We start from the raw sequence: 18,353 nt of genomic DNA on the forward strand, positions 1-18,353 counted from the left end.
CGGTCCAAAGTTTGTGCAAAACAGAAGACACGTGCTGGACAAGATGGCCGACAACGAGGTGACATCGAACAGCGAATTGCCATGAAGTTTCTCGTGAATGAAGGCGTAAAGTCATCTGAAATTCACAGAAGACTTCACGCTCAGTATGGCTACGATACACTTAGCCGCAGCAAAGCGTTTGAGTGGCATAGCATTTCACTCCTGAGTCTAAACGCGCATCAAAACAGTGGAAGCATCCGGGCTCGCCAGCTCCCAAGAAGTTCCGAAGCACCCCGTCTGCGGGTAAGGTCATGGCGACGGTTTTCTGGGACAAGGCTGGCGTTGTTCATGTTAATTTTCTGCCCAGTGGTACCACCATCAATAGTGCATATTACTGCCAGGTTCTCAGGGATGTGCATAAGGCGCTGAAGCAAAAGCAGCCGGGCCTCATCACCAAAGGAGTCCTCCTCCTACAGGACAATGCACGCCCGCATACCGCGCATCTCACGACACGCACCTTACAGGAACTTGGCTGGGAGTTGCTGCCACATCCCCCTTACACTCCAGACCTCGCCCCCAGCGATTTCCATCTCTTCGGGCCACTGAAGGCGTTCCTTGGGGGCCGCCACTTCAGCTGCGACGACGAGGTCAAGAATGTGGTTCGATCATGGCTGCTGCACGCCGGTAAGGATTTCTACGCTGCTGGCATACAAGCCCTCGTGAAACGCTGGGACAAGTGCATTAGTGCAGCTGGGTATTACGTTGAAAAATAAAACTAATTTCTCGCCTATAAGTTCATTTTACTTTTGCGAAAAATGAAAAGTCCCGGTTTGACTTGAACGCCCCTCGTGCATTTAAATGGCTTCCAGTCATTTTATTGTACCTGGTTGCGTGTGTTGTATATCAATTATTTTCTCGAGGCCAAGAAATAGTCCTGATTCCTGAATACCAGGTACATTAAATGGTTTGCGCTCTGCTTCCCCGTTCTTCAGCACACATTCGAGACTTGCGAAGCCCTTTCTAGGCAATCACTTACGCTATATTTGTATGCACCGTAAGTATACGTGCGAGCTTATGTCGCGCATACAAGGAGGGATATCAGGGGTCCACTGCTACCGAAGAGTATTCGGTTCAGCTGAGTCCAAACCTGTTGCATTGCGTTCAAGAAGTATATTTCAGAACCATACGTCGCGTGTCAGTTCTGCTGCAGCTAGGGATTTGCTCGTACAAGTAATTAAACGCAGGGCTGGACAGCCTTAAGTTATCCTATTTCTTTTAAGTGCATAAAATGCGTGCAGTATCCTTTTACTGAAACAAAAGGAAAAACACCTTGGATCTTACGTGCGATTTGTGTAACTTCATCGTTCTCCATAATTCCAGTCATATATGACGCACTTCTTGCACGTTCGCTGTGGATAAAGCTACCCACCCTTCAGATATATTCAACCATGTGTTGATGATATAATTGCGTAATAGAAGGGCCGAGTAATGGCGACATATTTATTCATCCATTTTGGCTTCAGTATATAGGTCGTCTTGCACGGGCTGAGATGGGTTGTGTTGCCGTGTTGCGTTGTATCCTCAATCACTTTCACAACCACTTTCTTCCCATCATGGCTTGTCTATCTGTACGTCTCCTGCAGTGCTGGCACGACGGGACGCATGAACAGTTGTTCAGCGTGTTGCGCGTTGTATTAAAAATATCGGGGAAGGTGACCGCGTTGAGGGTACGAAGCTGAAGTGTAGAGCACACGACAACGCTTACCTGGTCGCTATACACTGTCCATCGTTTCTTCGTGGTTTGCAAGACACTGAAGTCGCCTATGTAGCCTCAAGTCTGTGAAGTGACACGAACCATCCTAAGTGCACACACGCTCACACACGAACAATGTCTTCTCTCACGCACCATTCAGCGAAAAGACGGATCTAAACGGACGTCCTCAGTGTGGTCGTTTCATGACTTCATGGATCCAGTCTACGTAGTGAGCAACTTTGCTGTAAACATCTGGGAATCCCTTTTTAGCACAGCCGGAACCAAAAGACGTAATTCCTGTGACGTACCACTTGCCGTCAAACATTTTGCACTGCAGGGGTCCTCCTGAATCGCCCTATACAAGAACGAGAACATATTAGGCTCGGCTCCCCTCAGACGTTTGATATTTTTCTCATTTCGAGAAACTGTAATAAAAAAGTTAATAGAATTTCAACTTACGTGACAAGTTCCTTTTCCGCCTTCGAGTGTTCCCGCGCACAGATGCCATTTCTTTATGGGGATCTTGAACTTGGGCCGATACGCTCGGTCACATACCGAGTTGTCGTAGACCTTCACGAAGACCTCTTGGAGGAAGTTAGCTGGTTTTGCATCTACGTGACATAACGTATAATTTACTCAGGAAACACTGACAAAATTAACGTTCACTGCCGTAGTCTTACTGTAGTCAACTTTCCCCCATCCTGTAGCCGCACAGACGAGATCTTGAAACTCGTCTTCGGAGTCTGGCAAGCAGATGGGACTGATGTATTTGTTGAATTGAACCTTCTTCTCCATCCTCATTAAGGCGATGTCTTGATCGTAGCCGCGGTACCAAGGATAGTGATACACGTGGGACACCTGAATCGTCTTCTCGGTTCCCTCTGTAAGCTTTTGCCGGTGCTCGCCAAGTCGTATCTTCCAGAACACAGGTTGTGGTAGCACGAACAATGGACTGCAACAGAGTGACGTAACGTGAAGTGTCGTCGAAAGATAGGGACACAGGGAAAGAAGGCTAAACCCACACACAACACAGGGAAAGACCCATCTCTATAATTCGTCGGTTAGATTCGGTAAGTGCGCCGGTAAGTCTGTGAGTAAGGATAATTTGCGGTTTACATCGTGAGACATCCTGGGCGACGCTAAGATTGTCGGCCCGGGTCGATTAATTTTTTGCCCACTCGGGGTGTCTTTAGCATGCGTTGAAGTCTCAGCAACCTCCGGAAACCTCCGGACATGATGCGAACGGTAATTAGTAACGCTACCACCCTGGCATATTACAGCGTGTGACGGGATGGGACCATTTCCCAGTCCACGCGGGAACCAGTACCTGTTGGTTGTCACTGATCATTTCTCAAAGTGGGTGGAGGAATTCCCGCTTATGAAGCTGGTGTCGAACCGAATATAGGACAGGCTGCTTTGAGACATTCTCACGGTTCGGCCTTCCGGCCCAGCTGATTACGGATAATCTCTCATATACTTTACCAGTAGGGTGTTTGTCGATTCCTGTGCGGAAAGATACCAGGTTCCCGTTGCAAAAAGTGCTGAGACATATCTCGCCGACTGCGACTGCGACTCGCGAGCGGATTGCGCAGTCGGCTCTCGGAATACCGCAAGAGAAAGCCTAGGCGGTCGCTTGCACGGAAGAAGGGCTTCAGTGCGATAAGGGGCATCGTCCTCTGTCGTACGAAGTAGGGGATTTGGTTCCAAGGCGAACGCACCCACTGAGCAACGCTGTCATGAGTTTCCCAGAGTCGCTGGCTCAGCGCTGGGATGGGCCATTCCCAGTGGTATCTAGGGTATCCCGCCTGACATACCGTAACCGCCGTGTGAACATGGTTTTATTATGGGCATTAGGAGAGGTTAGCCTGGGGAGGAGTCTGGTCCCGTTCATGCTCGTGATTTAAGACGCTGCTATGAACGCTGTCAGGGGGCTGACTCTGTGGCCTACAATGAGCCCATACAACCACAACAGAACTCGGGGTTTCATACCCGAGGCAGTGAGGCAGGACGATATGTTCCACCTGCGGCGGAGCAAAGACAGCCGGACAGCGGTCGCACGCGTACAATTTGCGTGTTCGTTAACCGTGCCGCGTTTCCGTAAGTCTTCTTCTATTCGGAGGTCTTTAAGTGGCAGAGCATTCACTAGGGACAGTGCCCCCCGCTCCTGCTCTCGAAGCCTACCAGGCCGCCCTCGACCGAGCCGACGGGTGCTGGAACCATTGTTTCAGCCCCCTCTCCCTCAATGCCGATCTGTGGCTACCTGTACTGCACAGGTTAGGAACACGATGGCGCCTGCTTCGTGTCCCACACACGGGGGTGGCGTTACCAGCACAGACATTTGAGACGTGCAGACCTGGAGACTGTGGCTGCTACCTTCCAAGGTACAACCATCCAGGAGAGCTACCACAGCGAACCAGCCGCGGTCTACAACGACATTGTGACTTCTCATCTGTGCAACACGTGCGAGGCCTGGACATTGATCGGCCAAGACACGAGAGAGGCATCCGCAACGCCGGTGCTGCTGCTGCCACCGCGGCCGCTGGAGCCACACCGAGCGCCCTGGACGCCAAGCCTGTAGCTCCCTTATTGCAAGGGGCTGTGGCACGTGCTGCAGTCCTCGCAGACCTGGCCGTTGCGGTTACCGTTCAGATTCTTCGGGCTCTCCGCCTCGACCTCATCACCAGGGCGGATTCCTGACGCCGCAGCCGGTTGGACCCGCTGTGGTGCCGGAGACATCGCGCCAGAACCCGATGACGGTGGACCAGAACCCAAGTCCTGCGCCCCTGGAGGGTGACCTCTTCAACTTCCTGGACCCTTACCTCGAGGCCGTGCCTTAGGTGCGTGGAGGTGTGGGGTTCTCCCTCCGAATTTCCCTGGTCGCTCTAGAACAGCCTTGGGTGACCGTATGTCCTCAAGGTCATGGGCACAAAGGTAGGTTTTCTGGGGAGGCAGTGTCGCGGTGTGAAACAGGGACACTGGGACAGTGACGGGCCGAGTGTGCAGACTTTTCGTGAAGTGACTTCTTTGTGCTGGGAATTAAAAGCGATGTAAGTGTCACTTGACTTGGCCTTACGAACGAGAGGGAGGGGTAACGTTGGGTAGTCGAGCGGCGAACGGCTTTGGCTGTTTCAGCAGCCACGGTAGGGTAGTGGTAGGGTACGGTCATGGTTCAATCATATGAGAGTTATAGTCGTCAATGGTGCCATGCTCACAGCGAAAGCGAATGTCCACGGAACAGTTCTCGGTGAGTTATTCGGCGATCGAAATCGTCCAGTCCAGACAAAGAACAGCTCTGCTGTTGTGCGAGCAACAGGAAGACATGCAGAATGTGTTTTCCATTGCCGATGCCGATTTTCCTTGATTGGAGTTTCGTTGGAAAAAACTACAAATTTAAAATGTAACTAAGACACCTTTATGGGATTTCTTCCGCAAATAAACTAAGATGTTCTTCAACCGTGCCTCCTGTTGTGTAGTAAACAATAGCAGAGCGTTGTCTTACGCACAGGGCTTGCTTTGGTGCATATCACATGCTGTTCACTACTTACAGTTCGCCTCATAATAAATATGTACGGGAACAGCCCTGGTCCTATTAATTAGGTTCGACTGTATTTCTGTCAAAATATTTCGTTGTCTATGTACGTGAGATGAACACTTACTTGACTATGCAGTGCGCCGCAGTGAGCACCCATTGGTCATTGAGTAAGACTCCACCGCACCAGTGGCCAATTTTGCCGGCTTGTGGATGCGTTAGCCGTATTGACACCTGTATGGAGGGAAAATATTTGGATACGACATCAAGGCCTTCTAATATTGGTTGGCCCAGTTGTAGAAATGCTAACCTGCCAAGGCCACTCGCCCTTGTTTGCTTCTCTTCCTCCGACAATCCGGAAATCAGGGTCGTCAGGGAACATGGATACCCCACAAGCTGCAAAAAGAGTACTTATTTAGAGTTCCTCGTGTAGATGAGTAACTGAGCGGGTTGATCATACGTCAGGTTGTACACTGCACAAAACCGTGAAAACATTTCTACATGGCATCGACAAGGTCGATAGGTGTCAGCCTTTGTCGTAGACACTGGGTCTTCGTTTTTGGTAACAGTAGTTGTGGAGATAGATCGATATCTGCGCTCTTAGACGTTCCAAAAGCAAGAAAGCGTTGGCCTCACAGCCCTTCTAAAGCAGGCAACTTACAAATGTGCCAGGGAACGCCCGCGAGGTTAGGACGTTACCGTGGACACTGAAAAAGAAACAGTACATTGATACGTGGAAAGCCGCTACGGTAAGTATTTTGCCGTGAAATGCATAGAACGAACGAATCCTCTGTATGTCTGCTGTGATGGATAGCCAACGACGACGGCGACCGGTTTTCCCTGGTTACAGTTTGCCGATGAAAACATTTACCTTGAGCGTCGCCAACCAAGTGACAGTTATCAAGAGGAAGTTCATGTGGATGTGAAGAAAGCTAGCGGAGATCTGCTCTAAAGTATTACGTCCTGGTAACGCTTCTGCAGACGAACAGTGAATCTCGTCTCCTCTTTTAGACCCCTACAAAGGGAACGTGTTTGAACTCTCCTTATCCTGAAACGGGTTGTCCTAGATCTTATCCCTGGAGGGTCTGCGGATCTGAAAGCCCATAAATATTTCCTAATTAATTTTTCTCTTCACTGAGGTCGGGAAAATTACCAGCAAGGTACAAAGAGCCCCATCCGGTATGGTCCATAGCTTTAACAAAGCCTTCCATCAGACTGGGTTCAAGGTGTGAGTGGGTAGCGGGATGTTGTGCGGTTCTGTCATTGGTGCAGGGACGGCGTCTACTTCTATCTCATTTCACGAAGCGAGCTCCTTCAATGCAAATCCTTGCTCAGTTGTCCCTCGTAAAGTGCAACAGTGAACAGAGGTATATATATAAAAAAAGTGTCGTAGTTAATACATTCTCTATCGTACGAGAGTAGGTCTGTGATTGTGACCCTCGAGATGTCAAAGATATTTGGTTATTAGATAAAGCGACGTGCATTCACAGTAAAATGTTAACCCTTCCTAGATCGACGGTTGACTGTGTAACGTTGGCGAGATATGGTGGAGGCAGAGCCATTTCCATCCAATGTACAGCTCCCGTCAACCTTAATAATAACACTGGAAAAAAATTTGGTCTCGTTTCCGAGCGCGATTACAGCAATCTTTGGGGCCATAAGGACATCTTGATTGAACAAAATCATTGTGTTAGTTTAACGCAAGGATTTTGTTCACTTGATATTCCCCCAGTGCCCCCAGGGTGGCTGCTATCGCGGTCGGAAATGAGACCGAATTTTTGCCAGTGTTATTATTAAGGTTGACGGGAGCTGTACAAAACTGAATGGGGCTACATGATGCAGCAGATCCGAAATGGCAGGTTATCGCGGTTTCGTTTGTTGGTGCACTTTTGGACACGTACAGGAGACAACGCGTTTGTAATTTTTTAAGCTTGTTTTCTGTTTTTTTTTCGTGTTAGCGCCGCGAAGTAACTGTGGCTATGAGCGGCGTACAGAGGTGGACAGATGGAGAGAGGACAGCAGGAAGGAGTGGGGGACAAGGGGGGGGCTAGTATGCGTCCTGGGTTGACTTCAGGTGGAAGTGTGCCGACATTCGTCTGGAAGGTCTTCGGAAAACCCAGGGAAAACCTGTGACAGCACAGCCGGTGGTAGGATTCGAACCCACCACCTCCTAGTCTTCAGCCACGACTTTGGCTTCAGCACGTCTTCTGCACGACTTTAGCATACCACAAACGAGCGGGACGCCTTTACCTCGGCCATGCCGCTGGTTTTTCCACCTTGTCATAGCATAAGTCAACAATGTCATCCGATGATCAACAACAGGGCTGTCACGTGGATAAGGAGAAGCCACGGCAGCAAATGAGCAAAATCTGGTCGTGCACCTAGTTAAAAATGCAGGAGGTCTGCAATTTCATTCATTCACCTTATCGTTCACATAATACGTGGCGTAATAACACCGCGTCCTAGGGCACAGGACGAGCACAGATGCCAAGCCCAAATGAGGCACCGGTTGTCGACCTTGAAAACAGCAACTACTATCATGTTTTTTCTGCCCACTAAGATGTCTTATCGCGCTGTCGTGACGGATTTGTGACGTAGCCGCACACAACTTCTGCAGGTGTCACGGTCTTCTTTCCTGCATGTCGATGAACCCTCAAAACAGGCTTTTGTGGAATTGATACGGAAGTCTTGCTCTCTTTTACCTTTGTCGAAACGTACGTTTCTCTGTATAAATTTTGTCCGCCTCCCTTGGAACATGACGCATCGTGGAACACAATGCACCTTTAACTCCAGATGCGGTTAATCGTAAATATGAAGCAATTACTGGACGAGTGCCAAGAAGAGAGGTGCGGCGTTATCAACACTTGTCAACTTCATAGTGAGCAGTGACATCGAATCTGTATTTTAGGACCACGTTCTAGGCATGTGTCGTCGAACACTAATAACATCAACAATAGAAGATGACAATGAGATGAGGTGCGATGGATGTCGTCGAGTTCCTCGTTCCTGTTATAGTTTCTCGCAATTCCTTTCACTTCTAGGGGACGCAGCTACGCATGTACACATACAGTTCGATGACCGGGAGGGGTGATGTTTTTCTCTTTTTATCTTTTCATTTTTCTTTTTCCTTTCTGTGGGGTTCATCCATTTAGGGGTTCCTTGTGAGAGTAGCAGAATTCGCCAGGTGACGAATTCAACTTCTTCCCTTTTTATATATATATATTCAAACTCAAACACAATGAAGCAATTGACTGCTGCATCATCACCTCGCATTTTCGCTTCCTTAGTTTTATGATGTTGCGGCTCTGAAATGCCGCCTTCTCTTGCACCGCAGGATAAAATGAGGTTACGGTGCCGCATAACGTCTGTGGGAACACTGGTGAATGCTTTCGATAAATAATTTGTGGGTATATGCGCAATCACGTCGCGTCTCCCAAAATTGACCTGGTCTACAGTTGCAGTAGGCATGTAGTCCCTCTCCTGGAATTCACGAGTAGCAAACATTATTCATTCGCATCTAATCTTATATCCAGAGACGGCTTTCTGAGATAGGGGCCGCACATATTGCACTTGTGTAGTGAAAGTTGAACTTCTGGTCAGCCGCGCATGCAACATTTCTCCTTTCTAACCTCCCTTTTCTTCGTTTTCTTTTTTAATAAACATATCCTCCCCCTTCCATATAGCTTATTTGTACTTTAGTTCTTTATTCAGGCGTTTCAGAGGTGTTCATTTTATGTGCAGTTCATTAGGCAGTAGCAGGCTCTGTAACAGCACTAGCTTCCTTGAGCTGGGCGTCTTGGCCGCGAGACAATGTCGATGCGACCCAATTCATCAGTGACTCCCGATATGATATTTATAGGCAACGAGAAACGCTTCCTCGTTATGCGGAATTTTGCCATCTCGTACAGTGTCGTTAATGGTTAGCATGGTCCGCAAAATGATCAGAATAATATTTAGCATTGCTTAGCTTAACCCCTTCCCGTCACGCTGCAGAGGAAATCACTTTTGTGTTGAGCTTGCGACTCAGGGAGGAAAAAAAAAAGGGAAGTATGTAATATCCTCTCTGTACCACGGGCCACATTGCAAAATGGAATTCGTAGCGTGTGGCGTATCTGCGAGCGCATCGCACAAGTCGAATAAAATGCATTTCTCAGGATTGCGTCACTACTGCGGTATCACGAAGTCTCCCTGCTGCGACAGCCAAAATTGAAAGCGGCCAGGACGCCGCCCACGGGATTGCGTTAAGAAATGCGACCGAAACTTGCGACATATTTGGTGACTATAGCTTATGGAAGTCGATATTTCAAGTAGCTGTCTAAGGTCCCACAGGCATGGATAATCCCCTGTGATCCAACTAGGATAAGGTCTTGTGACCCCGGGGAAGGGTGGTTATAGCAGAGCGGTTGCCGTCTGCGCTAAAGGGTAGCGCCTCAGTACCGTGAATAACTCGCGAAAAAAAAAAGAAAGAAAAACAGGTAGTTTGACGGACTAGCTTGCCGTACAAATAGTCCCGGAAATTTCAACGAACACTAAATATATTGCGCGTTGCACTGTCAGGTGTAGATTCAGCGCCGTGAAATTTGTGCGGGTATAGATAGTTCTCCTGCTTGATGACAGCACACGCATAAATTGAGTAGACTGAAGTGGGGAAAACTTGGTGGGGGCTTAAATCTTCCGCGTACCCAATCCGACGTGATATACGTCTAATAAGACTGCCCCGCTCGGAGTATATGACTATGCTGTCGGTAGCCTGGATATTTCCTCACATCCATCGACCATCGTGGCATAATATACGCTGCTATAAGACATGACACGTGTAGCACATCAATATAGAAGTTCCTGGGGGTTCTCTCACCATGAAAACAAACAAAAAGTGGGGGACCTTCGTTCCTTCATGACTGCAACTGAAATCTCAGAATCATTGCCCTAGTGATGCTTCTTGAGACAATCATTTGTACTTTTTTTTTAAATTCCGTGTTAACGCCGCGAAGCAACTATGGCTATGAGCGGCGTACAGACGTGCACAGATGGAGAGAGGACAGCAGGAAGAAGTGGGAGACATGGGGGGGGGGTCATTCGTAATTAATTTTACACAAACCATAATGACGCCCACATACAGCTTCTCAGTGCCACCAAACCTCACCCACAGCTTCCTCCTGTCAGCGAGGCGTAAACTCTAACTCCTATAGATTCCATCCCACCATTGTCCGTCCTCTTTACCTGAGGCTCTCGTGATAGACATCTCGGCAAATTAAAAACCCTTCCATGGTCACGACTTGGAATCATTACTTCGAACACTCCTCCTACGTCTATGACATTCGGGTATCTTGTTATCGCCGGCTGAACTGCCGTTTTGGAAACAAGATCTCCTGACAAGCACATTGGGCATGCAGCGTCCGTCTCACCTGGTGCTACGTTTCGATTACAAATAACAGCGGCGTCCCTGACAACGCCCACTGGCATCATTCGTTACGCAGGTCGTTGCTGATTATGGAAAGGATCCGATGGAAAGTGCGGCTGCACCCCCACGAGCAAGACAGCTCCATCTTCAATTGCTTTCATCGCTTTGTTGGCTAAACGGCGGCGAGTTGCGTTCCATGGTGGGCGGGGTAGCGTGTAGACAGCATTCCCCTTTTCTATTGCGGCCGTACGCTGCCTACTCCCATCAATCATGACACGTCGTCTACCTTCTCTCGCGATATCAAAAGGAAATTGTGTTGGGCGATGATGGTAATTGAGACGGAGAGGGTGAACAGGCAGTGGTTATCGTCCGTGAATGGTAGTGGTTTCAGTCAGTCTGCGGCTATTCAGATTCTTAATTTCGTCTCAAGTTCCTGGAGCTGTGTATAGTAGGCCATATTGCAGAATGAGGAAAGCAAGCACATTTGACAGAACTAATATACAGGGTGTTCAAAATTAAGCTTTCACTAGCACTTTATAAATAGGCGAACGAAAGAAAACTGGTGCTACTTTTTCTGTTCCTTGAGTAAGGAACAGGTGCTACATAATTAGCAGCACCTGTTTCTTACACAAGTAGCGTAAAGTTATCATCCGGTTTCCTGTCATCGCTGTGTTTGCGTAGCGCTCGTGAAAGCTTAATTTTGAACACCCTGTATGTATAATGAATAAGTGCTTTCACTTCACGTTTGTTTCACTGTTTAGGCTCGCTGATCACTGCCAGCTGTCAGTTGCTCCTCGCTTTCTTGTAGAAGACTATGTGCAGCGTTTTTTTAAATGCTGTTACGCTACAACGCCTTACGGCATTACTGTAGGGGGGTACAAACAATACAAGTAAGTAATAAGTGCAACATGCAAAAAATAAAAAGCACACATGTGTACAACAACACTTATCAGGTTTACACTCTTAAAAATGAACACCACCGCATAGCACGCTCCTAGCCAATTAACCATCATCTCGAATGATATCGTTAGCTGCCCTCCTCGTTTCTAAGAGTGTCGACATGATTCCACTTGCATATGGTTCGAGGAGAGGAAAGAATGAATGTTTAAAAACGTCAGTTCTACATCTGTAGGGCTGGATTTTCTTGTAATGATCAAATCTCGATGATAGGTACGACGGCTGTTCCACGTAACGATCATTTATATATTATATCAGTTTTATCATTAATTTAATTAATGATCTTACGAAAAAATTGCAAACGTAACTGTTGTCTCTCTGCCGAAAAACTCTCACAGCCTAATCTTAACTTAACTCACTTACACTAACATCCATACCCATAAAATTAAACACTAATCTAGCCGCAATATTCTGAACCCTCTCTAACTTAACTTTCTGACTAAAAGCTATTGCGTGCGGGTCCCATACTGTACATGCATACTCCAGAGTAGGGCAAGTCATAGTATAGTGTAAGCATCGCTTGTAACTGTAGTATACTAGCCTGTCTAATGTTACGGGAAACGAAGTGAAGCGTCTTTATACCTTTGGCCGCACCATAGTTCACATGCAAAGACCGTATGAGATCTATACTAAAATGAACTCCAAAATCTTTATATTCGCGAACAGTTTCTAACTGGAAAAGGTGTAGTTTATAAGGAATTTTAATTACGTTAATCTTTCTTGTGACGCGCATTACTTTGCGTTTACCGGTATTAATGAAAAGTAGAACCAAGAGAGTCCCCAAGACAGATTTTTCATAGCCTGAATGACAGTATATAGTATGACAGTTCCTAAGAGTACGTAGTTGAAAATTATCCCTGAAAGCCACTACGTTAGGTCGAGTTTTGTCCTCGTACTGCGTACTGTCGAGTACTGTGTGTACTGCTTGTACTGTCGAGGCTACCGAGACAGACTGGTTGGCAACCAGTCTGTCTCGGTAGCCTCGAGTAGCCATCGACATAGCTTCATATAAATGCAGATCTAATGCCCAAAACGAGTTAAGGCGCATGTTATTCCGAAGAATGACAGAAGAGATGGTATTTCAAAAAGAGCAACTCTACAGAGCACAGCATCCCTGCACTGCGGGCTACAGGCCACCCGCGGTGCATGTACAGGAACAGGACAGTTTTTTTTCTTTCTCCTCCTTGCGGGAACAGCTTCTCAATCATAATATTAAAGAAAGAAAAAGAAACAAGCTTGCCGTGTTCGACAGTATGGTAAAATAGTTGTTCTGGTTGGATGAAGAGAGAGAGAGAGAAAGAGGTCGGGCTCCAACAACTGCAGGCCTGCCACTGCACTTAAAATGACGTGGTTCGTCTGAGATATATGCTAAATTTTCTTGATCGATCAGTAGATGCTAAACTGATTATATAAACTGAAAACCTCCAAAGCGGTCATTGCACTGTAGTTGTCATTGTTGGAGTTCGGTGGTTCTCGCTTGTACAACACATCTTCCTGCTGGCGCAGGTGCAATTGCCGGGATCACTTATTTTGTCATGAGTGCTACGTAGAACATGCAAAGAGACAGTTCAGCAATGCATAAACTCAACAGGAGTTATTCACGCGGAGAGCAGCCTCATCAGATAATCGTGCACCAGCATTAAAGGGGAACTAAAGTGCAAACAAATTATATCCGCGATATGAAAGGTTCCGTCATGATGACTATAATGCAAAGGGAACGAGACTCACTCGTCTCGCCGTTTGTAATTGGAACGCGAATAAATTCCTCTCAGAATCGGCGCAAAACGTCAAGGGTGCCCCAAGCAGCACAACATCTTGGCCCAATATTGGCAATACTGGCCCAATATTGGTTCAATATTGGACCAATATAGGACCAAGATGTTGTGCTGCTTGGGACGTCACCCCTCATCGCATCCAATTGTCAAAGAAAATTTATTGCTTGGGAAGTTGGGCTGCCCTTTCTCACATTTCTTTGTCCAATCAACGCGGTACGAGGGGAGCTCCGACTTGGCTTTGACGCGTAGGTATACACTTTGCCGGTACGCGTATCATACGCATATTCTGTAGTAGCGGAAGCTTTTGCTAATACCGCCATACATGGTAACAGTGACAGAATCAGCGCGTCAACATGATCAAGCACGCAAATTATAGCCGACGCTCGAAAAACGAAACTTTACGAAACGGAGGCTACACAGTCACCTCGAGAAGCCCTATATTGCCCTATATATTTTCCCAGACCTTCGGGTTGTTTATGGGCACATAATCAAAAATAAATTATTATATATATATATATAAATAATAAAGGTATTATTATTATTATTATTATTATTGTTGTTGTTGTTGTTGTTGTTGTTGTTGTTATTATTATTATAGCCCTACCAACTGCGAGCTCAGCAGATGGACCAGATCGCAGATGCGTGAGCAACAGAAACTAGAGCAGTGCTGGTACGGTTATAATTGCGCCGTTATGTGATTATGAAGTCCACCTCTTGTATTCTACGTTTCACAATGCCATTCCAGACAAAAAAAGAGAAAAAAAAAAAAACAGGAAAATACGGTTTCTAGTGAGACAGCTCTTGAAAAAAAAAAAAAAAAAAAAATCCTACGTTATCTTCGTTGGCAGATGGGACACTTCGTCATTGCACACACTTCACATTAAGCGCGCACTTGTCATTTTTCCTGCGTTGCATTGCGAGTGTATTCGAAATAGTGAGCATTGAGTACGCAATATGTACCTGCTTCCAGCAGCTTATGAGACCCACAAACACCATCCTCTTTAGAGCACCTTTAACGCTTTAAATTATCATATTCAAAACTCTGAATTTCAACCGAGCCGTGCTCCTCAAGCACCAAATGCATCTGGGCAGTGTAATACAGAACAGACCAAAATCCTTACAAGCGTTACGAACGTTACGAACGTTGATGCAACATATAGTCTTCGGCTTGGAGAAGGGACAACTGACAAGAAACGCAAGACACAAGGATCCGCCAATCGAACGGCGAAAAGCCGTTCTCGTGTGCTTGCGTCATCTTTGTTGTCCATCATCCTTTGGACGAGCTCAAGGCAATGTTTCCTACTGTGTATCCTTCCTCCTGCTGACTTTCAGCATTTGAAAACGGGAAAGGCGTACAAGGCCGCCGCTCCAAAGTGATTTCTCAGAGCGAGCGACCTTGCCCATGAAATCTATGACGAAGGGTGCGGCTATATCCTCTAATGAAAAGCGGACCTGGCACGGATATATATAAAAAAAGTACATGAAAAGAAAAAGAAATTGTGGTTTCCTTGCGTGAAGTTGAGTGCCCTTGAGGGAAATGCGATTTTTTAAACCAAGTATTAGATGCGAAAATAGCTAAAAACAAAGACGTGTTCCGAGAAGAAAAAAAAAAAAAAAGGCGTGAAAGTCGTTAAAAATAAATAAAGTACTATTTTGTTTCGCTGTTAATCCGGTTTAAAGTTCTCAATTAAAATGCGAATGATGAATTCGTGCACGAAAGGAACTGACTAACAACAAAAACAACAAAAACGCAAGACTGAGTAAAGTTGAAGCATTTTAGAACCACTTTGCGAGCCCATATTTGCGTGGGATACGCGCAGTTTTCATGAGCACCTACATCTTCGTGATGTGAGAGTCTCAGATATGTGTCGCACAATTTCCATATGCAGCGTTTGGGCTTTCGTTTTATCGCGAAATCATAGCTCTGTTCCATGTATCACGTAACAAAGCACGGCTGAAGAACAATGTGACGTACATTCTCAGAGCGACATTTTTCTTATAATCAAAGATAAAAAACATCATCCATCACACAGTCGACCCGGAGAAGTATTTTACAGTTTGCAGTAAAATATATATAAAATGCACAAGAAAGTAACGGTGCGTTTTTAATACAGTTGTGCACAGCTGATTGATTGATTAATTGAAAAGAAGAAAATATGGAGACGTGAGTCCCAACAAAGTCGGGATAAAGTTCAGTACGCAGTAATCCAGTACGCAGTACATACAAGTACTGCGAAGTGAAAGTAAACAAATGCAATCCAAGAAATATAAAAATCCAGGTGCCAACTAACGAATGAATCCATTTAATGGGACCATAGTTCACAAGTCCCTAGAGCAAATACATCAATGGCCGTCAATGCACAGTGCACAGCTCATTGTGCATCATCGTGTTGAATGGATATATGAATATAGAAGAACAGCTATATGAAGAGCTGAATGTGAAACGATCCCGTGAAAGCCTAAAGTATTTTGTGCCCAACCGAAGCAAATAGCTAAACAAACAACTTTAGATAGCGGCGCATCTTTTCTAGCTCGTCTTATCGGGTTGTATGACCATCAACGCCCAGAGCAATAGAGCAACACCATCTTCTACATTCATCTCTAACATTTTCTCCATTAGCGTGGGTCGGTCGCCAGCGCATGCACTCGTGCGAGTGAGAGTAACGCGTTGGTATACGCAAATGCCGAACAACAAAAATGATTAGAGCGTAATAAAGTTTAACTACTCACTAATCGAACATTACGTCCTAATTAAAGGAAGGTACGTACACACGCAAGAATAAAGGGAATATAATAATAATAATTATTATTATTATACAATAAAATCCACCTTCTCTACATTCTACAAGACTTTTTCCGCCTCGCCCAGCAATAGGGCTGGGCGAGGCGGGTTGGGATAACACCTTTCTACTTTTAACAACTGTATACAATTTTTTAAACGGTACTGCTTATTTCAAATTTTGTACTTTTAAAACCACTTGTACATTCTTTAGGTGTCTTTGCTACACTCCTTCTAGGTTTTAACTCATTCCTTTGTTCGCCTTTGTTTGGCACATCATGGCCATATATACTCACTCATCCACCATAAGACGTCACCTCATCATCACCATCACCATCAATAAAATCGAGGATGGTAAATTGTTCTTTTTCCTCTACCGGAACCAACCAATACCACTTTGCCACCCATATCAGATTCTTCTATCCTATAAAGCCTGCCTAGAGGCACCAAGTTACATAAAAATATATACATCGCCTAGCACGACAGTGTGCACGTAAGACATTGACCTTCACTTACTCATGTTGGCTCCCGAGATGGCAGCGACATTGTGATGTTGCACGGCCAAGGGTCCAATGCACAGCAGCAGTAGCAAGATCCACGCGGGACGTGCAGCCATGGCATCGAGTGGAGTACCAGCATCGGAAAGCAATGCTGCCAAATTGATGAGGTCTCTCTCCAGTTTCTTAAGCTGCCGGGAAACCGGCTCTCTCACACACTCCACCGTCGCCGCGTATACATCCCTTCAGTAACACCACTCTTTACTCGGCTTTTTTAGTCTGGTTTCTTGCACTTTTGCTTTCATTTCAACCTTATAAAGTGGCCGGCGTCTCTTTTTCGTTTCTCCCGTGTATCGTAAAGGGATCTTAGACCCCAAGGGAATTCTTGCGCGTGTGAGTAGACGAGGTTTATCAGTTCTGCTTCCGAGAAGCGGAAGGACCATAACGCAATGATGGTAGCTTTTGTTTCTCTATCTATATATATTGATCTTTGTTGCTGCTTGGAAGGCTGGAATATGCGGTCGTATTTCAGAAAATACTGCGTTGAGTCTCCAAAGCAACTGACTCTGACGCGAGTCAGTTAAACGAGATGTTTCAACAAGAGATAAACTGATGTTCTGAGGCTGGAACAACATAGAAGGGACAGATACAAACAAAGCCTCAAATTGCCTAAGAAATCAACGATGAAAGATGAAAGTCACTGAAAAGGTTAGCCAGCTGTAGGGATCGAACCCACATCTTCTGGATTGCCGCACCCCGAAAGTCACTGGAGAGGCGTGTTAGCTTAGCTCAATTGGTAGAGCCCTGGACTGGCAATCCAGATGATGTGGGTTCGATCCCCACAGCTGGTTAACCTTTTCAGTGACTTTCATCTTTCATCGTTGAGATGTTTCGTTTAATTTTGTATAAATTGAACGATGGGGACGGATGGATTTCTCCGGTGGTTGTTGGACACTCTCGCAACCACGCTGAACATTCTCCGGAGATGATGACATTCCTTTAGATTGAGGGAAGACAACGACGAACAAGACGCAACAACAGGACAGGAGGAGACTTGTCCTGTAGCTTCTTGTTCGTCGTTGTCTTCCCTTAATCTCGAGGAATGTCATCATCTTCAGATTATCACCAGCTCGCTTGCATCCCACTTTTATGTTGAACAATCTCCGCTTCGCGTGTTAACTTTAAAGCGGGATTATTTGCCCACGTGCCAGCGTTGTGGCAGTATAGTATCGCACTGCAGGCGATGACAGTGTTCCACAGTGTTCCACGAAATGAACTGTTTTACTTTACAGTTGCCGTCAGACCTAAGAGTAACATGCGATCGCGTGGACTGCGCAGATACTATCGCTGTGGAGCTCCAGCATCTGGTTGCGCCCGAGAGCTGGGTCCGAGACCGGGCTTAAACATACAGCGCCTCGCGACAGCGGCTTGGCCTGCTCAGCTGGGCGGATATGGGTCTCTGCTTTGCATTCATGCTCACCACTGGCTCCGCGACGTTGCAGGCTGCGCAAGGCCACGCGCTTGCGCGTTACACTTAAATCCGACGGCGACCGTATACGTCATATGTGGTATTCGTAAAATATTTCAGTCGGACATATGGTTTATGGTTATCGGATTGTACCGTCGTTCCAACCAATCTCCCGATTCCATGACACGGCTCCGATAAGCGCCTAACGTGGAGAA

General features: G+C 46.3%; 1 protein-coding gene and 1 non-coding gene across 2 annotated transcripts; one reads left to right on the forward strand and one right to left on the reverse strand.

The window, feature by feature from the left end:
• Positions 1-1,497: 1,497 nt before the first annotated feature.
• On the reverse strand, positions 1,498-16,797 carry LOC135374812 (tryptase-2-like). The gene is made up of 6 exons (XM_064607739.1): positions 16,690-16,797; positions 5,572-5,657; positions 5,389-5,495; positions 2,413-2,684; positions 2,192-2,343; positions 1,498-2,087 (listed from the first exon to the last, which is right to left on the reverse strand). The coding sequence occupies exons 1-6, from the start codon at positions 16,787-16,789 to the stop codon at positions 1,920-1,922; spliced, it is 885 nt and encodes a 294-aa protein (XP_064463809.1). The 5' UTR covers positions 16,790-16,797; the 3' UTR covers positions 1,498-1,919.
• A 651-nt stretch (positions 16,798-17,448) lies between these two features.
• Trnaa-ggc (transfer RNA alanine (anticodon GGC)) lies at positions 17,449-17,525 on the forward strand. The gene has a single exon. It is a non-coding gene; the product is annotated as a tRNA-Ala (tRNA).
• The last annotated feature ends 828 nt before the right edge of the window (positions 17,526-18,353 follow it).

This window comes from Ornithodoros turicata, unplaced genomic scaffold, assembly GCF_037126465.1.
Source record: "Ornithodoros turicata isolate Travis unplaced genomic scaffold, ASM3712646v1 ctg00000746.1, whole genome shotgun sequence".
In the NCBI taxonomy this organism is placed as follows: domain Eukaryota; kingdom Metazoa; phylum Arthropoda; class Arachnida; order Ixodida; family Argasidae; genus Ornithodoros; species Ornithodoros turicata.